The sequence below is a fragment of the Lactuca saligna genome, chromosome 9 (genome assembly GCF_052625555.1).
Source record: "Lactuca saligna cultivar CGN05327 chromosome 9, ASM5262555v1, whole genome shotgun sequence".
Classification (NCBI taxonomy): domain Eukaryota; kingdom Viridiplantae; phylum Streptophyta; class Magnoliopsida; order Asterales; family Asteraceae; genus Lactuca; species Lactuca saligna.
In genome coordinates this window covers 59,043,057-59,067,700 of record NC_136425.1, presented here as the reverse complement: position 1 = coordinate 59,067,700, position 24,644 = coordinate 59,043,057, and the positions used below count along the sequence as shown (strand labels likewise).

Sequence of the window (24,644 nt, the reverse complement as noted above, 5' to 3'; positions counted from 1 at the left end):
GATAGGCAGTTTTGTAAAAATCGCCATAAATTGTAGAAAAATCGTATGGAGATGTGAAAGTAGCCATTTTAAAGCTAAAAACTTGAACTATTTGCACCTTGTACAGTTTTGAAAACAAAAATGTGTAAGATGCCCAAAACAGTCCGTGAATGGAGTTGAACTTTTCTGATGAAGACTGTTAGAAAACTTTTGATAGGTTCTTAGTGTTTTAACTTGTATTCACCCCCTGAAAACTTGAGAAATCATGAAAATGTAGGGGTATGAACTCACTTTGAGTGATTTCAGTAGATGATTGTTGAAGAATGGAAGTGTTTAATTCAAGAACACTTGGAGATGCCTTGAAGGTTTTCGAGAATCTAACATCATAGTTAGGGAGTTTGTGTAAGCAACCAAAGATTTGAGTAGAATGAAGTGAAATAATAATAGGGAGGATGAATTTTTACTTACTAAGTGTGGAAGAACACTTGAATCCAGCCTTGGATTTCGAAAATTTGTGTAGAAGAGTTTGAGAGAAAAAGTGATGTTTGTTACTTAGTGGAATGAGAGAAATGAGAGAAAATGAGGAGTGTGGTTGATTGTTCCAGCTCAAAAACGTGGGAGTGAGTGAAATTTGAGTGTAAGGGAACATTGAAGTGACATAGGTAAGGTGGGGAGGTATGGCTGGTCATAGAGTGGGTGTGGGGTGGTTGCTTGTGACTTTGATTTTTTTTTTTTTTTTTTAACTTGCAAGGCACAATGGAATATATTACTCCTATAAAGGAAATTGACTCAATCAAGGACGATTTCACAATTAAAGTTCGGATCATACGTCTTTGGACTCAAAAGTCAAGAACAATGTCTTATAATTGTCTAAATCCCATTTTTAGTAATTTATTATCAAAGAACAATACTATAATCTGTAATTTATCATCTTTTAGTTTAATTTTCTAAATATATGTGTGGTTGTCTATGTGTGTGTATCTCTTTAAAAATTCTGCAATTTCATCATTTTATGACCCCCATTTGCGAAGTTGAGTATTTATTTCCAAAAATGCGAAACTCCAGGGACAATATTTGAAATCTTCTGTTTTCTTCCCCAATTCGCATTCTACTGTGAAATACTTCGCATCTTCATTCTTACACCCTTCGCATCCCTTCGCATTAATCACCTTCGCATTTTAACCTAATTAATCAAATGCGATTCACAAAATTTTTCATTCCAGATGCGAACACAGTTTAGTTCTTGAACTCTAAACTTGCGAAATCAAAAATTCATATGTTGAACCCATATGCGAATATTAACCCAATTGACTTCAAATTGATTCATAGATGCGAACACTCGATTGTTTTACTTTCGCAAAATGAGCATCAACAACTCCACAATCGAGTTTTTAAATTCTTGCAAACAACAATTTCATAGTCCTTGACTTCGCGTTTTTCTTCACGAATCATCCCTCAATCATCAATCCAATTGCGAATCAAAAACTCATATGTTCTTGCTTTATCGATTCATCGACTACACTCATACAAATGCGAACAATACTCAATTTCAAAATCGATTGAAACTTATAGCAAAGCTAAATCCAACTTCGCATTAATCACCTTCGCATTTTAACCTAATTAATCAAATGCGATTCACAAAATTTTTCATTCCAAATGCGAACACAGTTTAGTTCTTGATTAGTACGAAGGCTTAGGAAATTTTTAACACAAACTTTTCTCCTGTGATGTTTTCCCATTAACATAGCAAGTTATACAATACGAACATAACACTAACCCTAATACACAAGGTTAGTTGAGCTGACCGGTTTGACTCGTTGACTTTATTTGACTTTGAATTGACCAGAATTTGACGGTTGTCACATATGGTCTAAGGTACGATTAGAGTTGGTAATTGTCTGGGTTTGATTTGTTGGTGGATGTTTGGTTGTTTGATTTGGGTTTACAAAAACCAATTATGTGGATCTATGTTTTGCTTTTTACTATTGGGTTTAATTAAATTAATGAATTTTGGAAAATTTGGCGCTGATTAATTAAAATGCATGTTTCCTTTTACATTTAAAATTCCTTTCGTTATTCAAAGTTGTTCGATTATAGTATATTAGGCGAATTCGTGTGCATTATGTATATTAAGATAACGTAGTTGTTCATATTAACTACAAAATAATAATTCTTACATTACATTTGGCTAATATATAAAATTATAAGTTTTTGCATAATATATAAAATTATAAGTTTTTTAATTATATGATAAGATAAACATATATTGGCAATGACGTCTATAGGGATTTTATACATAAATAAAATTAAATATAACTTTTTATTTAGTGTTATTTTTAATTATTGTTATGACTAATTAATTTAAGAATCATTTATTTGATTGAGTATTATTTTTAACTATTGGTACGGTAACTATTAAAAAACCTTATTTTACAATATTTATAATAAATTGATCATAAACGTTTTTGATAAATATTAAGTAAAATAAAAAAATCATTTTCATAACTTATATCATCTTTAATGGTAGTTTGTATGAATTATTTATATTTTATCAAATATTTAAAATATTTTGTTAGTATTTTGGTCATTTAATATTTTCAACCATATATATATATATATATATATATATATATATATATATATATATATATATATATATATATATATATATATATATATATATATATTACGCATTACATACAATCTCTTATCTCATAACAATATTATTTTTTACCTTTTAAGTGCATTTTATATTTATATTTTCTTATATATTATATACGCCAAACAAATTTAATATTATATAGAAAAATATATATAAAACTTTTTTTAAGTCGATTTATATATATATATATATATATATATATATATATATATATATATATATCTTTACTCTCTTATAAAAGAAATCTAACTATTTCTAAAAATAGATTGATTATAATAATAATATTTTTTTAAGACGTCCAAATAATGAAGCTGATAGTACAAGTAAACATTAATAAAATAATATTAAATCTTAACCACATTTTGAATTCAAATATTTATCATCAAATCTCCTTATATTTCTCAACAATTTGATATTGTTCCCTCAAATCCCGGATTCATTCAAATTTTGAACCCTTTTAGATATCCTTAAATTTAGCATGTTGATTCAAATATTCCTCCAATCGCATATACCTCTTTGTTCCCTCATCTACTATAAAGCCCACCGTCTAGGAACAAAAAATGACTTTATCTCCCAAATAACACCATAGTTTGATTATTTTGTTTTCGACATGTACTTTCTTTTGTAACATAACATTTTTGTAGAGGAAACATATCACCGAAAGAATTTACACACCCCGCCGCTTTACGCGGGTACGCTACTAGTATATATATATATATATATTACGCATTACATACAATCTCTTATCTCATAACAATATTATTTTTTACCTTTTAAGTGCATTTTATATTTATATTTTCTTATATATTATATACGCCAAACAAATTTAATATTATATAGAAAAAAATATATAAAACTTTTTTTAAGTCGATTTAAATGATATCAAAGAATTTTAAAATAAAAAATCAAATGAGGGAACTTTATAAAATATGTCAAGTATATAATACAATTAGTAAAGTTAATCATAACTATGGGTATTAAATTATAATAGCATAATCATGAAAATATAGATTCTTCCAAAAACCATTTTGTAATAAAAAATTTGGAAGTTGAAATAACATCCATAAAATTCTCATACCATTTTATTCAATAATTAAATATATATATTTTTTTAACAGATTGATGTAATACATTGATATGTAAATTTATTAATTACATTTAAGTTCTATTATAATATTCATACTTTTCAACTTTCATTTAAATGTTTTTTAGAATTAAAGCATTACACTTAAAAAAGTTTTTTCAATCATGGTACATAAGTGACCCTTATGAGAATCAATTAAATAAGATTAAAATATTTATATTGTGTTTAATATATTAAATTAATCCTAGATCAAATATTATATCAAAAGTCTTCAAACCAATTATTAAAAACTAAATTATGTGTATATATTATCATGTGTGTATTTATTTATATGAAAGTGTATGTTATTTTTTCTTTACAAACATATTAATCAAATATATAATACAAAGTTATATATTTAAGACAACAACTTCATAACTACCTTTTAAAATTATCAACATTTATATGTATTAAATTACAAAAAAAAAAAAAGTTTAGAGATGCAATATATACAAACTTAAGACCCTGCAATTTAAGAAATAATAAATGTCATATGTTTACGATTAGTAGTCGATAACTTTCAACCTTAGTATACAACCAATAAAATTAATCGCATTCACGTCTATTTTATTACAACAGCACAATCATCAAAAAAATATATTCTCCAAAAACATTTTATAATAAAAAAATTGGAAGTTGAATGCTATGATGTGATGAATTTTCAAATTGCTACTCTTAAAATATAAGAATTAGAAGAATTATGCGATGAAAATAAAAGTCACAAAAGTGACAAAAAAACAACAATAATATCCACATAAAATAAAATGAGTCATAAAGCAAATGAATTGAGAAATTTATATTTTCATAAATATGAATAGAACCCATCAAAAGATAATTCATGATTTCATTTTTTTCTAAAAATATATACTTCAAACAAATTAACATTGGTAGTTTCTTCTTTAATTATTTCATCAATATGAAGAACTCGTCAAAACACAATTCTTGTTGAAATGCATTTCAAAATCATCAAAATTCACACACATTGTTCTTTTAGCTCGAAATGTACAACCTTTACCTAAAAAAATCTCATTGTTTCTATATTCTTTTTTCTTTCGTAAACACACTTTCAAGACATAACACATCAAAAGACACTTTTTTTTTTTTGTCTCTAACGGGACAACCTTGAGATAATTATTCATCATCTCTAAATACAATAAGCTTTTGTATTGGCTCCTTCTAACGTCCCAAAAAATCATAGTAAAATTTTTATTTTTAAAATAGTATATCATACAAATGAATTGTTCCAAAACCGATCAAAATGAATATATTATTTAAACATTAAAGTAAAAAATCATAAATTGTCAATATAGAAAACTTTGGGGGATGGTGTACGGTGACGCCGGGCCCATTTCGTACTGAAAGTACCTAAAACTATAAACATAAGACTGTAAGCATAAGCTTAGTGAGTTCATCAAAATACCACATACCAAACATATCATTGGGCCTAGCCCTTATATTGGGCCCATCCCATCATAATGAGCCTAGCCATTCCAAACCAATGAGCATAGCCTAGCATACAAATGCAAGAGTCATAGAGACAACTAGTATCCTACATAACATACATTGGGCCTATCCCTTCCTCATCCATGGGCTTAACCCAGCATATAAATGGGACTAGCGCAACATACCATGCAAGAGTCACAAACACAACTAGCATAAAAAATCCTAGTGGATCAGCATTGGTGCCTTCGACCCACGGGTATAGTGAGGTGACTCACATGAATCACAAATTCAACCACAACTAATTGCTCTCTTGCCAAAATATGGGTGCTCGACACCTCCTACCAATCCACACAGGGTAAACCCTACGTCTACCTTCTAGAAATATAATTTTGACCAGAAGTCAACCCAAGCCAAAAATCAACGGTCAAAGTCAAAGTCAACAGCCCATAATGCCAACTATCCATCCTTACGTCGTGACAACCCAGAACTTGATTTTGAATTATCCAAGTGGGAGACTGTTGGATTAGGTGTCTAAGTCCATAAATATAATTGGTATGTACTTGAACCGATAGTAGCATGGTCCTTTTGGGTTGCCTTCACCGAAGCAATGTGATATGATGGATGATTTCGAAAGAGGTTATTTATGATTTATTAATATATTATATGAATAATATATTAATTGAGAAATCATATTAATTAATTAGTATTGATCAATAATTAATTTGGAATTAATTTAGTGATCAAAAGAGACTGATTAAATTTACACGGACTGATTAGGTAAATAAGTAATACTTATAGTTTGGGCTAATGATCCATGTTGATTAGGGATGGGCTAAATCTATGTGAGAGTCCATGAAGAGTTAGTCCAAAGGGCCTATCATATGGATCATTGGAATACTTAAAGGTTTAAGTAAATTAGAGTTTTATGTAAGAAACCCTAAGGATTCCACACTATAAATTGAACCCCTAGCCTTCCCAAAATCAGCTAACTCTTCCAAGGTGAAACCCTAGCCGATTTTGGTGCTTCCTAACCTCTCTCTCATAAGCCTCCTCTTGCTTTTGGTGTTTGTGACTCATTTTAGGTATCACACTTGAGGTATTAAGCTCTTGGAAGACCAAGTTCTACAAGATACAACAAAGAGGTATTCTTCTAACTTGTTTTATGTTACAAATCTCTAAATTGTATGCTAGTTAGGGTTCATGTTTTGGAAAAATGAAAATTGCATGTATAACTTGAGAAAATTTAGATCCAAATCATAAGGGTTGTATGTGCACCATAGGATTGTTATAGTACTCAACACCCATCAAATCAAGGATGAATAAATGAGCAATTTTGTGTAAAACAAGTTATAGAAATTGCCTCTACCCAAAAGTATTGTTGTAAATTTGGAAAGTGAGCATCATTCTAGCTGCTTTGCACAAAGAGCGGTTCCTCCTTTCGACAACACCATTTTGTTGTGGTGAGTAAAGTGACAAAAATTATGAGAGATTCCCGAATTCATCAAAAATGAGTCTAGAGCTTGATTCTTGAACTCGATCCCATTATCACTTTTGATTCAACAAAATTTATTTTTTAAACTCAATTTGATGGTTTTAATGAATTTGATCATCACTTGTGTAGCCTCTAGTTTATGTCTAAGAAAGAAAACACAAATAAATCATGAGAAATCATCTACAATAACGAGTATATACTTCTTCCCATTGAGAGACTCAATGGTAGAGGGACCATACAAGTCATATATAAGGTCTAACGGTCCGACAATCTTTGAATTAACTACCATTGGATGACGTTGACAATGTTGTTTTTCTTGTTCGCAAGCTGCACATAAAGAGTCATTGTCAAATTTTAAAACATGTAAACCATGAACAAGATCATTTAAAACAAGTTTGTTTAAATTTTTGAAATTGAGATGAGAAAGTCTGCAATGCCAAAGCCAAGTGAGGTCAGAAGAAACCTTCCATAGCAAGCAAACAGAGGGAATGCTAACTATTGGTTTTATGTCCAGAATGAACATATCACCTTTCCTCTTCGACTTTAACAAGACTTCCTTTGTTTCTTTATTCGATATCACGTTTCCTTCTTCATCTAAAAGAACTTGATTCCCAGTTCCAACAACAAGTTGAGATGTGCTTATAAGGTTGTGCTTCAAACATTTGCCATAAGCGAACCTATTCACTATAAACTTCCCATTTGTAACTTTCCAATGTCCCTTCACTTTACATTTCTGGTTATTACCAAATTTCACATCACATGCTTTTTCCAACTTCCTAAAATCTCTCAAAATTTCCTTGCTTCATGTCATGTGACGTGAGCATCCACTACCGATATACAAGTTTTCTTCATATTGCTTGTCACCTAGCACCTGCAATCATTCAAAGATATTTAGGTCTCTAAGGGTTTTTGGGTCTTGGACATTAGTGTGAAATGTAGTGTACAGTGCATAATTAAAAATCCAACAATGAATTTTTTTTGATTTTGTCAATTAAATCAACTTCGTTAGACTTGGGCATAGAAATATAATCATTCATTAGCGAAGTGTCAACTTTGATACTCTCTTTTTCAACATTTTTCTCATAAAAATCAACTTTCTTTGTTTTAACTTCTTGCCATGTTGACACATTTGAAACTGATTCTTGGGATGAAGTACTTCCATTCATCGATTCATTTAAGTAATTCTCATAAGCCTTTTTGACTTGTTCTTGAGAATACTTTTTCGACTGAAATTGCCTTCTTTTTCCTTCAAACCAGTGATTGAAATTTTCATTTCATTTTTTCCTGTGACAAATGAAACACTCAATTTGTGCATTGAATCAGGATTTTGAAAACATGGACTATCAAGTTTGAATGGTACATTTTTATTCAAAAAATTTGTTGGTTTTGAAAAGCTTGTTTGCGAAAAATGTTTTTACGATTTTTGTTGAAAGCGATTTCGATATCGATTTTGATATCCAAAATGAGATTCCTTTTGAAAAACTTTTTGATTTTGTGAAAAAATATTTTGAGTGTTTCTTTGAACATGGTTTTGATCTTTTGAACTTGTTTCACTTTTGAACTTTGATCAACCTTTGTCTTTTGAGAAAAATCACTTTGGCTCATATTCTCAACCTTTTTATTAACAACTTTGGGAACTACTTTCGAAGGTTCTTTTGAAACATCAATTTTGGATTTTTGAGAAAATTTCTTTTCTTGTGTTTGTTGTGATTTTTGTTTCAATTTCCTTTCCTTTTGAAGATCTCTTCTTTTCTTCAAATAAGCTTTGTTTTGTGCTTTATTTTTGGAAATTTGTCATTTGAAGCATATTTTTCATCACCATTTAAAAAGTTTGTGTCTTCGCCTTTTGATTGTTTAAATCATTTGGTAAAGGCTTCTCACAACTTTTCTTTACTTTGCCTTCGTCATTAGGCTTGACAGTTTTCACAAACCAAACACCATTTTTTTTATTCTTGTTTTCTTTGGGAAAAGATTTTCAACTCTTTTGACGTTGAAATTTTTTGACATTTGATTCAAATCATTTTCCACAACATTTTGATTAGAATAAAAACCTTCATCAGTCACTTTTGAATTATCTTCTTTTAACAATTCATTCAATTCTAGATTGACTTTATCCCCCATTCCCTTTTGTTAGAAAAACTGGATTTAGAAGTCCTTTAATAAAAGTTCAATAAAGAACTGAGTTTTGTTCAAGAAAAGGTTTTCCTTTTTCTTTCAAAATCTCTGTGAATTCCTCTATGTCTTCAAATACTTGAGCCTCAACAACTCTTGGAATTTCTTTTTCGCATGAATCACTTTCATTGTCACTTTTGTCATTGATTATGTCTTCAACAACAACTGAATCTTGAGAATCATTAGTTTTGGTTGTCGAAGATGAAACATCGTTTAGCTTCGATTTTGAATCATCATTTTCTTTGCTTTTAGCTAATAAAGTGATATTAATGAAAGACAATTTTGAGAAATCAACACATTCATCTTCCTCGATTTCAATGATATTGTCATAATCATGTTCGATATCAACAAAATTTTGTTGGGTACTTTGTGTCGAGTTCTCAATTTTGTTCAAAAATTTTATTTGTTCATGTTTAGACAAAGTTTCATTCACAATATCAACCCAATCATCATAATCCAATCAATCATTGATATTAACAACATTATACATTTGGAAATAAGTCATATTCAATTACTTTACTCTTGCAATCAAAATTAGTTTAATCAACTAATTCATGTTTGAAATTTATAATATGGAATAACTTCCTATGTTGTTCCCTGCATATTTCAGATGAATGATAAAGATTAGTTAAATTCCCATATAGACGTTTAGCAATGTTATAATAAATATTTCTTTGCTTAACTAGCATGCTATTGTCCATTGACAACAAATCCCTATCTACCATGACATTTGTGATTTTCAATTCTAGGCCTTTTATCCTAATATTCTTCTCCTCCGATTTATTTATTGTTTCGTAAAGCAGTGTCTTAGTTTTCTCCACTTCGCTACTCATAGAAATCAACATATCATTTAGATAAGAGCAAGTATCATCAAATTCAGATAAAATAGCATGGTAAGAATTTAAAGGACCATTAAGAGAAACATGGAGATCACATACTTTCTCGTTCATTGGAGACTTTGAAGCAGTGGTTACGAAGCATCTTCCAACAATCATCTCGTCCTCCTTTTCAGTCTGTTCTTCTTTCTCTTCTCTAATCTCCTTCTTTGACTCTTCCCAATCACTAACAACCAACTCTTCACAAACATGCTTTGCGAACATGAATCTATGAGTAGGATGACACATTTCTTCGTCATCAGAGCATAAGGACCAGATTTCATAGGTTTCATCATCATTGCTAGAGTCCTTCACCATCAATGAAAGATTATTTGTTTGGAACGAAGTTCTTCAAGCTTTATAGCATACTACGTCTCATCCTTCACTTTCTCTTTCTTCTATTCGTGCTTCCTTAGCATTATGTCCTTCACAAGATGATTATGCCCATTACAATAGTTGTAATTGTAACCTGAATCACCTTTCAACTTCTTCTTATTTGTAACCTGAATCACCTTTCAACTTCTTCTTAATCTTCTTCTCTTCCTATTTCTTCTCCACCTTCTCCACACTTTTTTATCCAGCACTAGAGTTCGACAATGACTTTTTCATCGAGCTGTTTTTCACATTTCCATTGATATGGTTTTTATATAACTTCTTTACCTTATTATTGGAGTAATAAGCTACAACTATGTCATCATAGTTAAGTAGAAGACCTTCTTCATTTTCCTCAACTTCATCCCAAGAACCATTCTCTTTCCCAGTTGTCTTAGAAACAAGTGCCATTGGACCACCAAAATTCATCTTGATGTTCTCTTCAACTATCTCCTTCACTTAAGACTCATCTGATTTCAACATATTGTAGAGATTCGATAGAGAGTAGGTGTCGAAATTCTCCTGAGTCTTGATCATAAGGCAAATGTGTAACGCCCGTAGATCAGGGCTAGTCAATTTAAAGACGATAGGCGTCGAAAATGAATTTTTGATAAAAGAATACTTATAATTAATAATCTTAACTAAGTTGTAGTATATGTTACGAGGATTCCGTACATATAAAGAACGCCGAAATCCGAGTTATAACGAAGAAGTTATGACCTGTCGAAGTTTCGCGACAGAACCGGCACGACACAGCGCGACGTAAAAAGTGAATTTACGTTAGAGCAATATTTAGCCTTATGAATCTAAATAAAAGTCGTAGAATATGTTAAACCATGAGCGTGCATAAAAAGAACGCCAAAATCTGACTTCGTATGAGGAAGTTATGATTTTTCGAAGTTTCGACTTACCAATACGCAGCCCGAATGCTCGATTTGAGACCGAGCGGTTTTCAGCCGAAACTATCTAAATGAGAATTGAAGATCTCATTAATTGTAGTAAAACGATAAAAAGATAGGCGAAAACGGACGTCGGATGAAGAAGTTATGATTTTATAACGGAGTTTTCCTGTCCCGGCCTACTAAAAATAAATAATAAAAATAAATTCAAAACTAGCCGACGGAGTCTAAATGAAAGTTGTAGATTGTAGTCTCACCTACGCGTGGATATAAAGAACGTCGAAAACGGAGTTTTTATGAGGAAGATATGAATTTTTGAAGTTTATTTAATAATTTCGATATTTAATTTAATTAAAAATTGGCCGATATTATCCATGTGGGGAGTCAGCGACCTTATCGTCATTACGCCCTGCGTAATGAAATTTACGCCCCGCGTAAATCGGGCTTCAGCCCCCTATAAAAGGAAGTCGAGTGCAGCCGATTCAGTTGCTCATTTCTTCCCGTTTTTGCATCGTTTTTTGTGCAAGAAATATCCCGAAGCCCCGATATCATTCCCGAGCCCCGAAGCAAGTCCCGAGGCCCCGAAGATCCCGAGAAGTGCAATTCCCGATCCGAAGCTCTGCCCGCGAGGAGTCCGGTTTTTGTGAAGATCTTCCAGATCTACCGAAGAATACTACTTCTACAAGCGCTGTCCGATCGTCTTCTGATCAAGTGAGTGTATAGTTACTTTCTTCTAACGCATAATTATGAAGTATTTTATACGAAATACGTGGTATGTGTATATATATTGTGGTTTATATGTGTGAGTGTGCGGTTACTCTCTTCTAAACACATAAATATAAAGCATTAGCTATGAAATACGTGCTATGTGTTATATATTAATTGTCTATATGAGATGGGCTTGGAATTGATGTTTTTATATGGGTGTTAAATGATTTAAACTATATATGTAATTTATATCTACAAATATGTTGGGTAGAACATGGGTAGATGAAATAGTTGATGTGTGTTGAACGAATGTGATAAGAGAAAGGTGAGGATATAATGGTGATGATAATTAGGTGATGAGAAACAGGTGATGATAATTAGGTGATGAGAAATAGGTGAAGATAGAAAGGTGATGATAATTATGTAATGATAAATAGATGATGTGAGATGAGAGGAGATACCATAACCTTGACCGGCGATGTGGAAATTTGGCGATGTAGTCTTCTACCAGAGTATAAATGGCGACCACGGACTATTCTAGATGACCCCGTGGAAACACCAGCAGGCTCATAACCTGTAGGTGATGAATTACGAGTCGAGGCGATGTTGTGACTACGTATTCATGCGATGATACTCTAACCCTTACTATGAATTACGAGTCCAGACGATGTTGTGGCTATGTATTCATGCGATGATAGTCTAACCCTTATTATGACTTACTAGTCCAGGCGATGTTGTGACTACGTATTCATGCGATGATCCTTAGGAAAAAGTCCTTAGGAACAAACATACAAGGAAATGTGATGTAAGGAGATGAGAGGTAAATACGATGTAGGAGATGACCCTTAGGATAATTCCTTAGGGAAGGTACTTAAGAAATAAATGGAGATAACGGGGATGGGTAGTTGGGTTGATTGTTTGATGATTGAATATAATAATTATATTATTGTGGGTTGAAAACCCTATATGCTCACCAGGCTCCCAAGCCTGACCCACTCAGTTTAATTGTATCACAGGTATCGATACGAAGCTGCTTTGCACTGAGAGATTAAAGGAGATGTAAATGATTAGTGTAATTAAATATAAGTTCTGTTTATGCTTATATGTCTGTATCAGAACATGACATCCCGATGTTTTATTATTAAATGAAAATACACGCTCTTTGAGAAATGTTTTGATAAGTTATTATCATATCTTGTTTTGGGAACAAATTCCGCAACCGTTTTCTTTAAAAGATTACTCTGATTTTATAAAACAAAGCATAAACAAATCGGTTTTTTCTGGCCGTGAAAATGGGGATGTCACAAAATGTTCTTCCATTCTTTCTTCAAGCCTAGGATGAAGGTGACATTGAACTAAGTTATGGTAAGAACAACTCCATATTTGGTACACTTATAGATAAGCTCACTGAATCTATCATGATAAGCATAGATAGATTCACTCTCCTTCTGCTTGAAATCAACGAACTCCGATAAGCATTGAGTGACCGAGCTCTTCTTGGTTCGTACATTACCTTGATATTTTTCCTTGAAAGTGTCCCAAATTTATTTCGTTGTCTTGCAACCTTGAATGTAATTGTAAACTACTGGTGGCAAAGCTCCATGCAATTCACAAAGATAACGCTTATCATTCACCTTCTTCTTGTTGCCTTGAGTAATCATGTCCTCTACAACACTAGAATTTCCAACTGTTAGAATAAGATCAACATGATAAGGTCCTTTATCGATTGAACATCATAGATCTTCATCAATTTCATTGAGATATTATTTCATAAAATTCACCCATTGATTGTAATACTTAGGAAGCAACATCAAAATTTTTGTTGCAGATTCAAGCAAGTTAGCATAGTTCATCACAATGTTGACATTCAGATTTTCCATTTTATCGATTGAAAAGAGGATAAATTTTGAAAATGAAGAAATCGGATGCAAAAACTATTGCAAAATCGTAAAATCACAGTGATCGATTGAAGAATTACATTTTCACTTGCGGAATGATTGAATTGGAAAGAATGACTTAATAAGATGAAAATGTGAATGAGATTCTTCAAACGATGTGTAGATTCCTGCTCTGATACCAATTGAAAGGATGTTTGAGTTAAGTTTTAAGCAATCGTAAGTTTGAACACCGAGATCTAAATAAGATCTTGATTCAGCTCAATTAATCTGGAGTGAGTACAAGAAGAGCTATAATGAGAGTGAAAGCTCAGTCGGTACAAGTGCAAAGGGTTACAACCCTCCAATGTACCTTACACTATTTATAGGATACTCACAGATACAAAAAATACTAGGGCTTTGTCATTACATAGCAAACCACTAATGTGCCTAGTAAATACATACATAACGAAGTCTTGTGGACCTTCGTCATTTACAAGGTATTCGTAAGTAATACAACTGCAACACAGATAGAATCTACACTTATTCATAAAGATTAGAACATAGAAATCCCTCCATGAATCAACAACAAAACAAAAGAAGAATAAAACCTAAGCCTAGGTTTCCTCTTGGTGTAAAATAGGAATAAATAAACACCAAAAAGATGAAGTTAAAGAATTAGAAGTAAAAACAACGTAAACCCAAAGATAGGTGATAAAAGGAGGGTAAGTTATCCCAACGGAAAGGAATGATCAAACAAAGATTAAGAAACCAGTCTCCCCTACTAAGGAAAAACTCTACAATTCGAATTTTAGGACGAAAATCTTTAAACCGGGGGGAGTGTGACAATTGCGACAATCATCACCAGCCATCGATTGTAAAAGAACTCGGAAAATGATAAGTATCTAAGCACAAGACTTAGAGATCTGGAATCCTTTCCTTCTCATTTCGTCCAAATCCACACCTCAAACTCTCTTCCTTTCTCTCTGAATCAATCTGGAATCCTCCCCTCCTCCAGAGATGGCTGGAAGTTTCCGATGCGATAACCTGAGTCTTTCAAATCACATTGTTAAGGTGAGTTTCACGGCCCAACTTTTACTGTTTTCAAATGTTATATGTGGGGAATACATGTTAAAAAACTATTTCAATGATTTTACAAAAGATTATTACTTATAATATATCGATAGTTTTGAAACTGCATGTGAAAGTTAGGATAATATTATGCCTGGTAGTTACCCTACCTAAGTTTTAAGAATGATATTACGCCTAGTCGTTATAATGCATAATATTATACTCAAGGATTATACATAGTTTTTATGTTGGCCTATTCCCTAGAATAACCTAGTTTCTAATCGTTATGCTGGCAAAATTGTAGGATAAGCATGGTACCTAGTTGTTACACTGCCCTAATATACTAAGAATATCAAATAATTATATTTATATATATATATATATATATATATATATATATATACACACACACCTATCATAATAATTATGGAATAAACTATATCAAAAGGAAACATAAGAATATATAATATAAAGGTAAATACTTTCCTAAGTATTTTATCTAAAAACTACTCGAAAGTAATCGAGTGTATAATCCAAATTCCTTCCTGACAAAAGAAAGAAGTGAATCAAATACTAAAGGAGAATGTGAGAAGTTATACTCCCTAGTAATAGAAGTATCTCGGAAGCCTATGTATTCATAAACAAAGATATTATACCCCTAAAGCTTAACACCTATGAACTCACCAACATTATGTTGACCGTTTTCAAAATGCATGTATTCCTAGGAATTGGAAGAAGAAAATATTAATGCAAGGAAGAACAAGAGCATGGAAATAGATAAGTTTCATTATGTAGAATCAATGTAGTCATGTCGTTCGGATAATCAAACATGGCACTGTCACGGCTTGGCGTTTCCGCCACCGGCCGAGGGTGTGACAACTTTAAATTCTTTTTAGGTTGATACCATAATAGAATTCATCATTGTTTTAATTAAAAACCGGTTTGAACCGGTTGGACTCGGTGGTTCAATAACAAACAATTTTATGCTAAGTTCTAGACCGGATTGAACCTGATAGTTTTTTCAGAAACATGGTTGAACCGACATGACAGAGTCGGTTTATTGAAATTTGATAGTTGGATTTTATTTAGCTCATTAAAAAACAATCAATATCCAAAGAAAATTGAATAGCTCAATCGATCATGTTATCCAAAGTATACACCACTCAAAGACCCACACACACCACTGCTGGATGTAGACTCATGGTTGAACTAGTTAAACCGACGATCAAACAAGTTGAACCAGAAATCAGCCATTAGACCAATTCAACTATAAAACCCGTTTTCAAAACATTAGAAGGTATAATCCTTTAATATTATTTTCAAAACTAACTAATTCCTAAATAATCACCAATATATACACCAAGACTTGAACTTAAAATCTTTTATATAAAAGAGTCAATTTTTACCGTTAAACCGTTGCGTTGACCCTATACAAGTACATACATAAAAACTAAAACATGTATACATGCGATTGCAACCAAACATGACCTCACTTCCCTCGTTTCATACAAAACAAACAACATAACGTTAACCAAGGATAGTTAGATTCAAATGAACATAACGTTAACCAAAGATACTTAGATTCTGTTTATGAAACTTCGACGTTAATGGACCATAATGCAAAACAACTAATCTATAAGGGTATGAAGTGAATATATTTACAAGAAAACAACACACCGCCATAAACGCACGGAAGATTGTGCATTGATTAAGTAAAGTTTCCTATTTAAAAAAAAAAAGAAAAAAAAAATGTCAAATCCGGTTCCAATTCAACTCTATATATCTCCCCCAAAATCACACTCCTCAACATAAGCCATAGCCATGGGGACGTCGATTAGATACTTCCAGCATGATATCCCCACTGATACCCACGAACACTATGAGGTGACATTCTTCACAGACACCGTTTTAACTATAGTCACAAAAACACCATCCTTCGTCGACACATGGATATCCCAAATCGAACACAAACACCGCCGTCGTCTCCACTCCCTCATCGTCGGCCTTGATGTTGAGTGGCGACCTAACCTCATTCAGAATCACGAAAACCCGGTGGCCACCCTCCAACTGTGCGTAGGAGGCCACTGCCTGATTTTTCAGATCCTCTTCTCTCCTACAATGCCTCAGTCGCTTAGAAACTTCCTCCGTAATCCCTCCTACACATTTACCGGCGTTGGGATCGATAAAGACGTCGAGAAGCTTAAGGAGCACTGGAACCTGGAGGTTGCGAATACGGTTGACATCGGGGCTTTGGCGGCGGCGGAGTATGGTATGAGGAATCTTCGGAATGCAGGGTTGAAACGGTTGACGAGAAAGGTCCTCGGGAAGGAGTTGACGAAGCCCGAGGATGTGACGATGAGCAGATGGGATGATGAAAGGCTGGCTGCGGAGCAGATACAATATGCATGCATCGATGCTTTCTTGAGTTTCAAGATCGGAAGGATCTTGATTTCTGGGAATGCGAACTGAATGGAATTTGATTCACAATCTATAATCTAAGCTAGGTAGTAGGTACTCTTTCATAGGAAAAGATTAGGGTTTTTTAATATATATTGTTTGTTTTATTTTTTGGTGGATGTTGAGTGTTTGATAATTCAGTGTTTGGTTGAATACATGTCAAAAACTTTGGTCCAGATGAATTACATTACCTGTTTGCTTTTGAATTTAAGATCAATTTGATGGATTCTTGGACACTTGTTCGTAGTCATACATCAAAAACAAAACACATCAAAAGCATAGTTTCGAACATTCGGTTGTGTAGTCTGTAGATATATGACCATCTTCAGATCTTCTTCTCGCAGGCTATCCAAATTTTTACGCATGTCATGTAAATACAAACACTATTCATGGTAATAGGGTGACGTTACCTATATTGGATTTTTGAAACATGAGCTTTGATATCATGATCTTTCATTTGAGATGGATATTTTACAAAAAGAATAGAGCATAAAGGAAATCGTTAGCCGTTCCTCTATTTTTAGTATATATCTTCTTTAGGTGTTATCCATCTAGTTTCTTTGGTGCCTAAGGAAACTGTCTTGTATATATGTATATTTTATACCCTTTCATAGTTCAATGAAAAAACAATCAAATTCTTTAGATAAGATTAGATGCTAAACTAAAAAAAGCTAATTACATGGAAGATTTCTATATACATGTTAACAAATGTTAATGATACAAATAAATCAATATTTCATTGTCTTTTGTTTTTGGGAATATGACTTATCAAGTAATTAATTTTTCGGTATTTTCACATCTGGGTAACTATCTTTTTTTTTTGTACATATCTAGGTAACAAACTTTTTGGAAGTGTTCACATATGATCATTATGACCTGCTATAGCAGGTTAAATCCTAGATGTGAACGATTTCAACAAGTTTATTATCTAGATGTGTACAAAAAAAATAGTTACCAAAATATGAACAAAACGAAAATTAAAAATTAAATTACATGAATGGTCCCTGTGGTTTGGGGGAATTTGTGGTTTTGGTCGCTAACTTATTTTTTTTAACTTAAATGGTCCCTACTGTTTATTTTTGTTGTGCGTTTGGTCCCCGTCTTACCTAAAAATACTATTGTGCCCTTATTAATTTATTTTTTTAATTAATTTTCTTATCTATGTATTTATTTTTTACATATTTAAAAAAATTAATAGAGCACACATATTTGTATCTCCTTGGATGATCCCTACTGTTTATTTTTAATTAATTTATTTTTTTAACTCGGATGATCCCTACTGTTTATTTTTGTTATGCGTTTGGTCTCTGTCTTATCTAAAAACACTATTTTTCCCTTGTTAATTTTTTTTAATTAATTTTCTTATTTATGTATTTATTTTTTATAAAAAAATTAATATATCCCACATATATGTATCTCATCACCGTAAACTTGAAATCACATTTGAGAAATTTAATTTGAGTCTTACCATTCACCATCTCATCTCTGATCCTCCCCATCTTCTATTTCTTTTCCATCTTTAGTAACATCGACGTCTTCACCGTCTTTTTTTTTTGGTACTTCAACTCTGGCGAACCAACACCATAACCTACTGTCTCTTCATCTTTAGTGGGTTGTGGTGTTGATTCAACGTAGTTGAAGGACCAAAAAAAGAAGTGATGATGAAGACGTTGATATCACTAAAGATGAAAAATAAATAGAAGTTGAGAATGATGAAAGATGGGATGGTGAGGAGATACAGATATGTGAGGTTTACTAATTTTTCTTAAACATATAAAACATAAGTACATAAACAAGAAAATTAATTAAAAAAATTAATAAGGGCACAATAGTCTTTTTAAATAAGACAAAGACCAAGTTCGTAACAAAATTAAATAGTAGAGACCAACCGAGTTAAAAAATTAAATTAATTAAAAAATAAATAGTAGGGATCATCCGAGGAGATACAAATATGTGTGGTCTATTAGTTTTTTTAAATATGAAAAAAATAAATACATAGATAAGAAAATTAATTAAAAAAAATTAATAAGGGTACAATAGTATTTTTAGGTAAGACGGGGACCAAACGCGGAACAAAAATAAACAGTTGGAACCATTTAAGTTAAAAAAATAAGTTAGCGACCAAAATCACAAATTCCCCCAAACCATAGGGACCATTCATGTAATTTAATTTTTACTTTTTGTTTTGTTCATATTTGGGTAATTTTTATTTTTTTGTACACATCTAGGTAACAAACTTGTTAAAAGGGTTCACATATAGGATTTAACCTGCTATAGCAGGTCATAATTGTCATATGTGAACACTTCCAAAAAGTTTGTTACCTACATATGGACATAAAAAAGATAGTTACCCAGATGTGAACATACCTAAAAGTTAATTACCTTGATAAGTCATATTCCCTTTGTTTTTTAATAAATTATAACTTGTACAACTTGGAAGGGAATATGACTTATCAAGGTAATTAACTTTTCGTTATGTTCACATCTGGGTAATTATCTTTTTTTTGTATATATCTAGGTAACAAACTTTTTGGAAGTGTTCACATATGACCATTATGACCTGCTATAGCAGGTTAAATCCTAGATGTGAACGTTTTCAACAAGTTTGTTACCTAGATGTGTACAAAAAAAATAGTTACCCAAATATGAACAAAACGAAAATTAAAAATTAAATTACATGAATGGTCCCTGTGGTTTGGGGGAATTTGTGGTTTTGGTCGCTAACTTATTTTTTTTAACTTAAATGGTCCCTACTGTTTATTTTTGTTGCGCGTGTGGTCCCCGTCTTACCTAAAAATACTATTATACCCTTATTAATTTATTTTTTAAATTAATTTTATTATCTATGTATTTATTTTTTACATATTTAAAAAAATTAATAGACCACATATATTTGTATATCCTCGGATGATCTCTACTGTTTATTTTTAATTAAATTTTTTTTTAACTCGGATGATCCTTACTGTTATTTTTGTTACACGTTTGATCTCTGTGTTATCTAAAAATAGTATTTTTCCCTTATTAATTTTTTTAATTAATTTTCTTATTTATGTATTTATTTTTTATAAAAAAAATTAATATACCCCACATATATGTATCTCATCACCGTAAACCTGAAACCACATTTGAGAAATTTAATTTGAGTCTTACCATTCACCATCTCATCTCTGATCCTCTCAATCTTCTATTTCTTTTCCATCTTTAGTAACATCGACGTCTTCACCGTCTCTTTTTTTTGGTACTTCAACTCTGACGAACCAACACCATAACCTACTGTCTCTTCATCTTTAGTGGGTTGTGGTGTTGATTTGACGGAGTTGAAGGACCGAAAAAAGAAGTGATGATGAAGACATCGATATCACTAAAGATGAAAAATAAATAGAAGTTGAGAATGATGAAAGATGGGATGGTGAGGAGATACATATATGTGAGGTCTACTAATTTTTCTTAAACATATAAAGCATAAGTACATAAACAAGAAAACTAATTAAAAAAAATTAATAAGGGGACAATAGTCTTTTTAGGTAAGATAGAGACCAAGTTTGTAACAAAATTAAATAGTAGGGACCATCCGAGTTAAAAAAAATTAAATTAATTAAAAAAATAAATAGTAGGGATCATCCGAGGAGATACAAATATGTGTGATCTATTAATTTTTATAAATATATAAAAAATAAATACATAGATAAGAAAACTAATTAAAAAAATAAACTAATAAGGGCACAATAGTATTTTTAGGTAAGATGGGGACCAAACGTGCAACAAAAATAAACAATAGGGACCATTTAAGTTAAAAAAAATAAATTAGCGACCAAAACTACAAATTCCCCCAAACCACAGGGACCATTCATGTAATTTAATTTTTACTTTTCGTTTTGTTCATATTTGGATAACAATTTTTTTTGTACACATCTAGGTAACAAACTTGTTGAAATCGTTCACATCTAGGATTTAACCTACTATAGTAGGTCATAATGGTCATATGTGAATACTTCCAAAAAGTTTGTTACCTACATATATACAAAAAAAAGATAGTTACCCAGATGTGAACATACCGAAAAGTTAATTACCTTGATAAGTGATATTCCCCAACTTGTAATTTTAATGGACCTTTAAGCAAAAAAGAAATGTATCAAATTGTTAGAAGAAAACCACAAACTGCCATTTTCGACATAAAATCAAATCCGCTTCCAGTTCCAAATCCTGTAAACCGTCTCTCAATCTCTCCCAAAATCACGCTCCCCCACAGAAGCCATAGCCATGGCGATGTCGATAATCCATTACGAGCATATCGTCCCCGACGATACCCACGAGCATGACCACTACGAGATCACATTCTTCGAAGACAACATTTTAACTTTACTAACCGAAACACCACACTCCGTCGACAAGTGGATATCCGAAATCGAACGCAAACACCGCCGCCGTCGCCACTCCCTAATCGTCGGCCTGGATGTTGAGTGGCGTCCTAACCGCAATCAGAACTACGAAAACCCTGTCGCCACCCTCCAATTGTGTGTGGGACGCCGCTGTATGATTTTTCAACTCCTCTTCTCGCCTACAATGCCTCAATCGCTCAGAAACTTCCTCCGTAATCCCGCCTACACATTCGTCGGCGTCGGGATCAAGAACGATGTAGAGAAGCTTATGGAAAATTGGAACCTAGAGGTTGCGAATACGGCTGACATTGGAGCATTGGCAGCGGAGGAGTATGGTATGAGGAACCTTCGGAATGCAGGGTTGAAAGGGTTGACGAGAAGGGTTCTGGGGAAGGAGTTGATCAAGCCGAAGAATGTTACGATGAGTGATTGGGATAATGAACGGCTGACTCTGGATCAGGTACAGTATGCGTGCATCGATGCTTTCTTGAGTTATAAGATCGGGAGCATCTTGATTTCTGGGAATCATTACTGATTTGAATTTGAATTCGCAATTTATGAGTTAAGGTATTGTTATAGCAAGAACAGATTAGGGTTCGTAATATTTCTATGTTTGATGTGCAGATGGATGTTGACTGCTTGATGATCTAGTCTTTGTTTAATTGGATGAATGAATTTCGTAGAATTTTGTGCAGATTGTTTGTTTTTGAACTAAAATCAGTTTGATCAAGTATTCATCGTTTTTGAACTAGTTGAAAGATGCTCGAAAGTGTAAATAACTTATAGCATTATATGTTTAACACAATAACAAGTATTCTATTCTATTATGGACTAAATCATAACAAAAAAAATGTGTTCCAAAATATAAATATTCACTCTATCCTTAATTAGTTTGTTTTTCAAAGTACTCCTTTTCCCACTTCTCAACTTGTTTAACTAAATTATCTTTTCTTTCTAGTATAGAATTAAGCGTTTGAGGATCATACGGAGTCTGCATGGTGCATGGGCCCACGTCCGTTGGGCCTTTCACAATAGACTCCTCCATGAATCGCTTAGCAAGCCCTTCCGAAGTGCATGCCATTGTCTCCGAACAAAGTTCAATTGCATTATCGGGGATAGTTGGTTTATACTTCAGAAGTTTTGAATACCCGGTTAAAAGATGAAACATGTAATCGTATACATTATCCATCTTCAAATCTTCTTGTATAAAACTACTCGCTTCTCTTCCAATTTTTTGCACCTATTATGTAAACACAAATAATAGCCAAGAAATCCTAAATCACAATGTTCCATATCAAAAAAATATCATATCCAATCTTAAACTCTACATTTCATTTATGCATTCTCACATTCTTACTACTAGAACAAACTGTGCAAAAAAGTATAATACCTTTTTCGTGTGATTGTTACCCCAATCAACTGCAAACTTGATCGATTTACACTTATCATCCATGCTAACAGGCCAATAATGTTGAACGGGCATCAACCCTCTTGTGAAGAAATCATAGTAATGGGGTTTCACCATTAAAGTCATCGAGTCACACGCAAGAATGTATTTCTCACTAACTGACCATGCAGATCCCTCGATATATATCTTAAATCTAAACAAAAAGAGTTCTTATTAGCAAGTTCTTGAAAATTAAACGACATCAAGAACAAAAACATTGATTCTTGCCTATGGACACATTGATTGGCCAAATTCGATTGCTTAAAACCATGTTGTTCTTCATGTATCCAATCTTGGATATAAATACGCGCATTCCAATCATCCGTGTCTGAAACATTACATTCAAGAAGATCTTTTCGGTGTTCTGCAACCCATGGATTCCCCTTCCAATAAGCATACGGGTCTCTATCGACCCACTTTGTCCTTTTGTTTCCCTCATCAAGATCCTTCAACAATGACTCCCATGGTTTTATATTGATTTCGGCCCTATAGGAAAGATTTATCATCAAATTTAGCAATACCCTTTTCAACCAATCCTTAATAAATGGTCCTAATGATTCAAATGTAATGACTTACCAACCCCAAAAGGACCAATCCGGAAAAACAATGTCCAAAGTGTCATCATCACCACAATAACGAAACAATGGTGGTGGAGCAACTTCATGAAAGTCTTTCTTGTGAATGAGAGGCCAGTCAAAGCAGTCAAACATGAGATCCAAATCGGGCAGCTGCCCGGGGTACCTTCTTAGCAACTGTAAGAAGCCCCAAATAGTGAAAACGTCTCTTGTTTGATATGGCTGCTTATATTTCTCAACGTAAGCTCTTCCGTTAACTATCACTAAACGGAAAGTTGCTGTTTCTCTACCCTTGTCCACCATCTCTTTCGTTATCCCTGTTTCTGCCCATGGCCTTAGATCTTCATGAATCCAACGGAAGAATTCAGGGCATATGTGGGTGGATTCTGATACATTTTTCAAATTCTGAAATCGTTTTGGGTAATAATCATTAGGGCAAGTTTGAGTGAGATTTCCGAGAGTGCAATTGAGTGGGAATTCGATTTTGTTGCTGAGTTTTTCAGGAAATGGAGAAATCGAAGAAGGTGAACTGTGCATTGTGGTATCAAAGACGTGAGTGGAAATGAACAAACCGATGAACAAGCAAACAGAAAAGAAAAGGATTCGAACAGAGGATGTAGAAGTAGCCATTAATGGCTGCCAAATTGTCTCGGAGAAATGTCTGTGAATTCCTCTGGACCCGGATGCAAAAATTGAACTCACTTGCTGCATCTTTTCCATAATTTGCTTCAAAATCAGTGTTGAAAACTTGAAATCTCGATGAAGCAAACAATAATTGTCTTAAATGGTTATCTGATTCTGCAAAACTGAATGTTGCTTGACTGAACTGCAATCAGCGAATCAGAGGGTTATATGCGGAAAGATTGAATTGGAATCACGTATTGAAGAGTATGGAGGAATCAAAATGGTGTTAGAGAAGGGAAAAAAACAGAGGTGTCGAAAATTGAACCTTCTTAAAGAGGAAAAAGGAGTCACTTCATCGTTTACGAAATACGAGTTCTAAATACAACGTAAATAACATTTAAAGTTTGTGTAATTTTTATTTAATGTTGTTAAAACGTTGAGTTTTGAAGTATTTTCGTCAACATGTAACTTAACAGAATTACAAACCATTTG

The 24,644-nt window shown here is 32.7% G+C and overlaps 3 protein-coding genes across 3 annotated transcripts; 2 read left to right on the top strand and 1 right to left on the bottom strand.

The window, feature by feature from the left end:
* The first annotated feature begins 16,491 nt into the window (after positions 1 to 16,491).
* LOC145016385 (3'-5' exonuclease-like) lies at positions 16,492 to 17,139 on the top strand. Its single transcript, XM_078974718.1, has one exon. The coding sequence runs from the start codon at positions 16,492 to 16,494 to the stop codon at positions 17,137 to 17,139; it is 648 nt and encodes a 215-aa protein (XP_078830844.1).
* Positions 17,140 to 21,284: 4,145 nt separating this feature from the next.
* Positions 21,285 to 22,193, top strand: LOC145017674 (3'-5' exonuclease-like). Its single transcript, XM_078975665.1, has one exon. The coding sequence runs from the start codon at positions 21,388 to 21,390 to the stop codon at positions 22,039 to 22,041; it is 654 nt and encodes a 217-aa protein (XP_078831791.1). The 5' UTR covers positions 21,285 to 21,387; the 3' UTR covers positions 22,042 to 22,193.
* Positions 22,194 to 22,389: 196 nt separating this feature from the next.
* On the bottom strand, positions 22,390 to 24,426 carry LOC145017309 (uncharacterized). Its single transcript, XM_078975360.1, has 4 exons — positions 23,530 to 24,426; positions 23,182 to 23,439; positions 22,897 to 23,107; positions 22,390 to 22,746 (listed from the first exon to the last, which is right to left on the bottom strand). Exons 1-4 carry the CDS (start codon positions 24,246 to 24,248, stop codon positions 22,390 to 22,392), a joined length of 1,545 nt encoding a protein of 514 aa, XP_078831486.1. The 5' UTR covers positions 24,249 to 24,426.
* Positions 24,427 to 24,644: the final 218 nt, after the last annotated feature.

Excerpts from the sequence above, each read along its gene's own strand:
- LOC145016385 (XM_078974718.1), top strand. The coding sequence starts at position 16,492 with ATGGGGACGTCGATTAGATACTTCCAGCATGATATCCCCACTGATACC.
- LOC145017674 (XM_078975665.1), top strand. The coding sequence starts at position 21,388 with ATGGCGATGTCGATAATCCATTACGAGCATATCGTCCCCGACGATACC.
- LOC145017309 (XM_078975360.1), bottom strand. The coding sequence starts at position 24,248 with ATGGAAAAGATGCAGCAAGTGAGTTCAATTTTTGCATCCGGGTCCAGA. Across the intron at positions 23,440-23,529 it reads GATTGGTCCTTTTGGGGTTG|GGCCGAAATCAATATAAAAC; the intron begins GTAAGTCATTAC and ends TCTTTCCTATAG. Across the intron at positions 22,747-22,896 it reads GTAACAATCACACGAAAAAG|GTGCAAAAAATTGGAAGAGA; the intron begins GTATTATACTTT and ends TTTACATAATAG.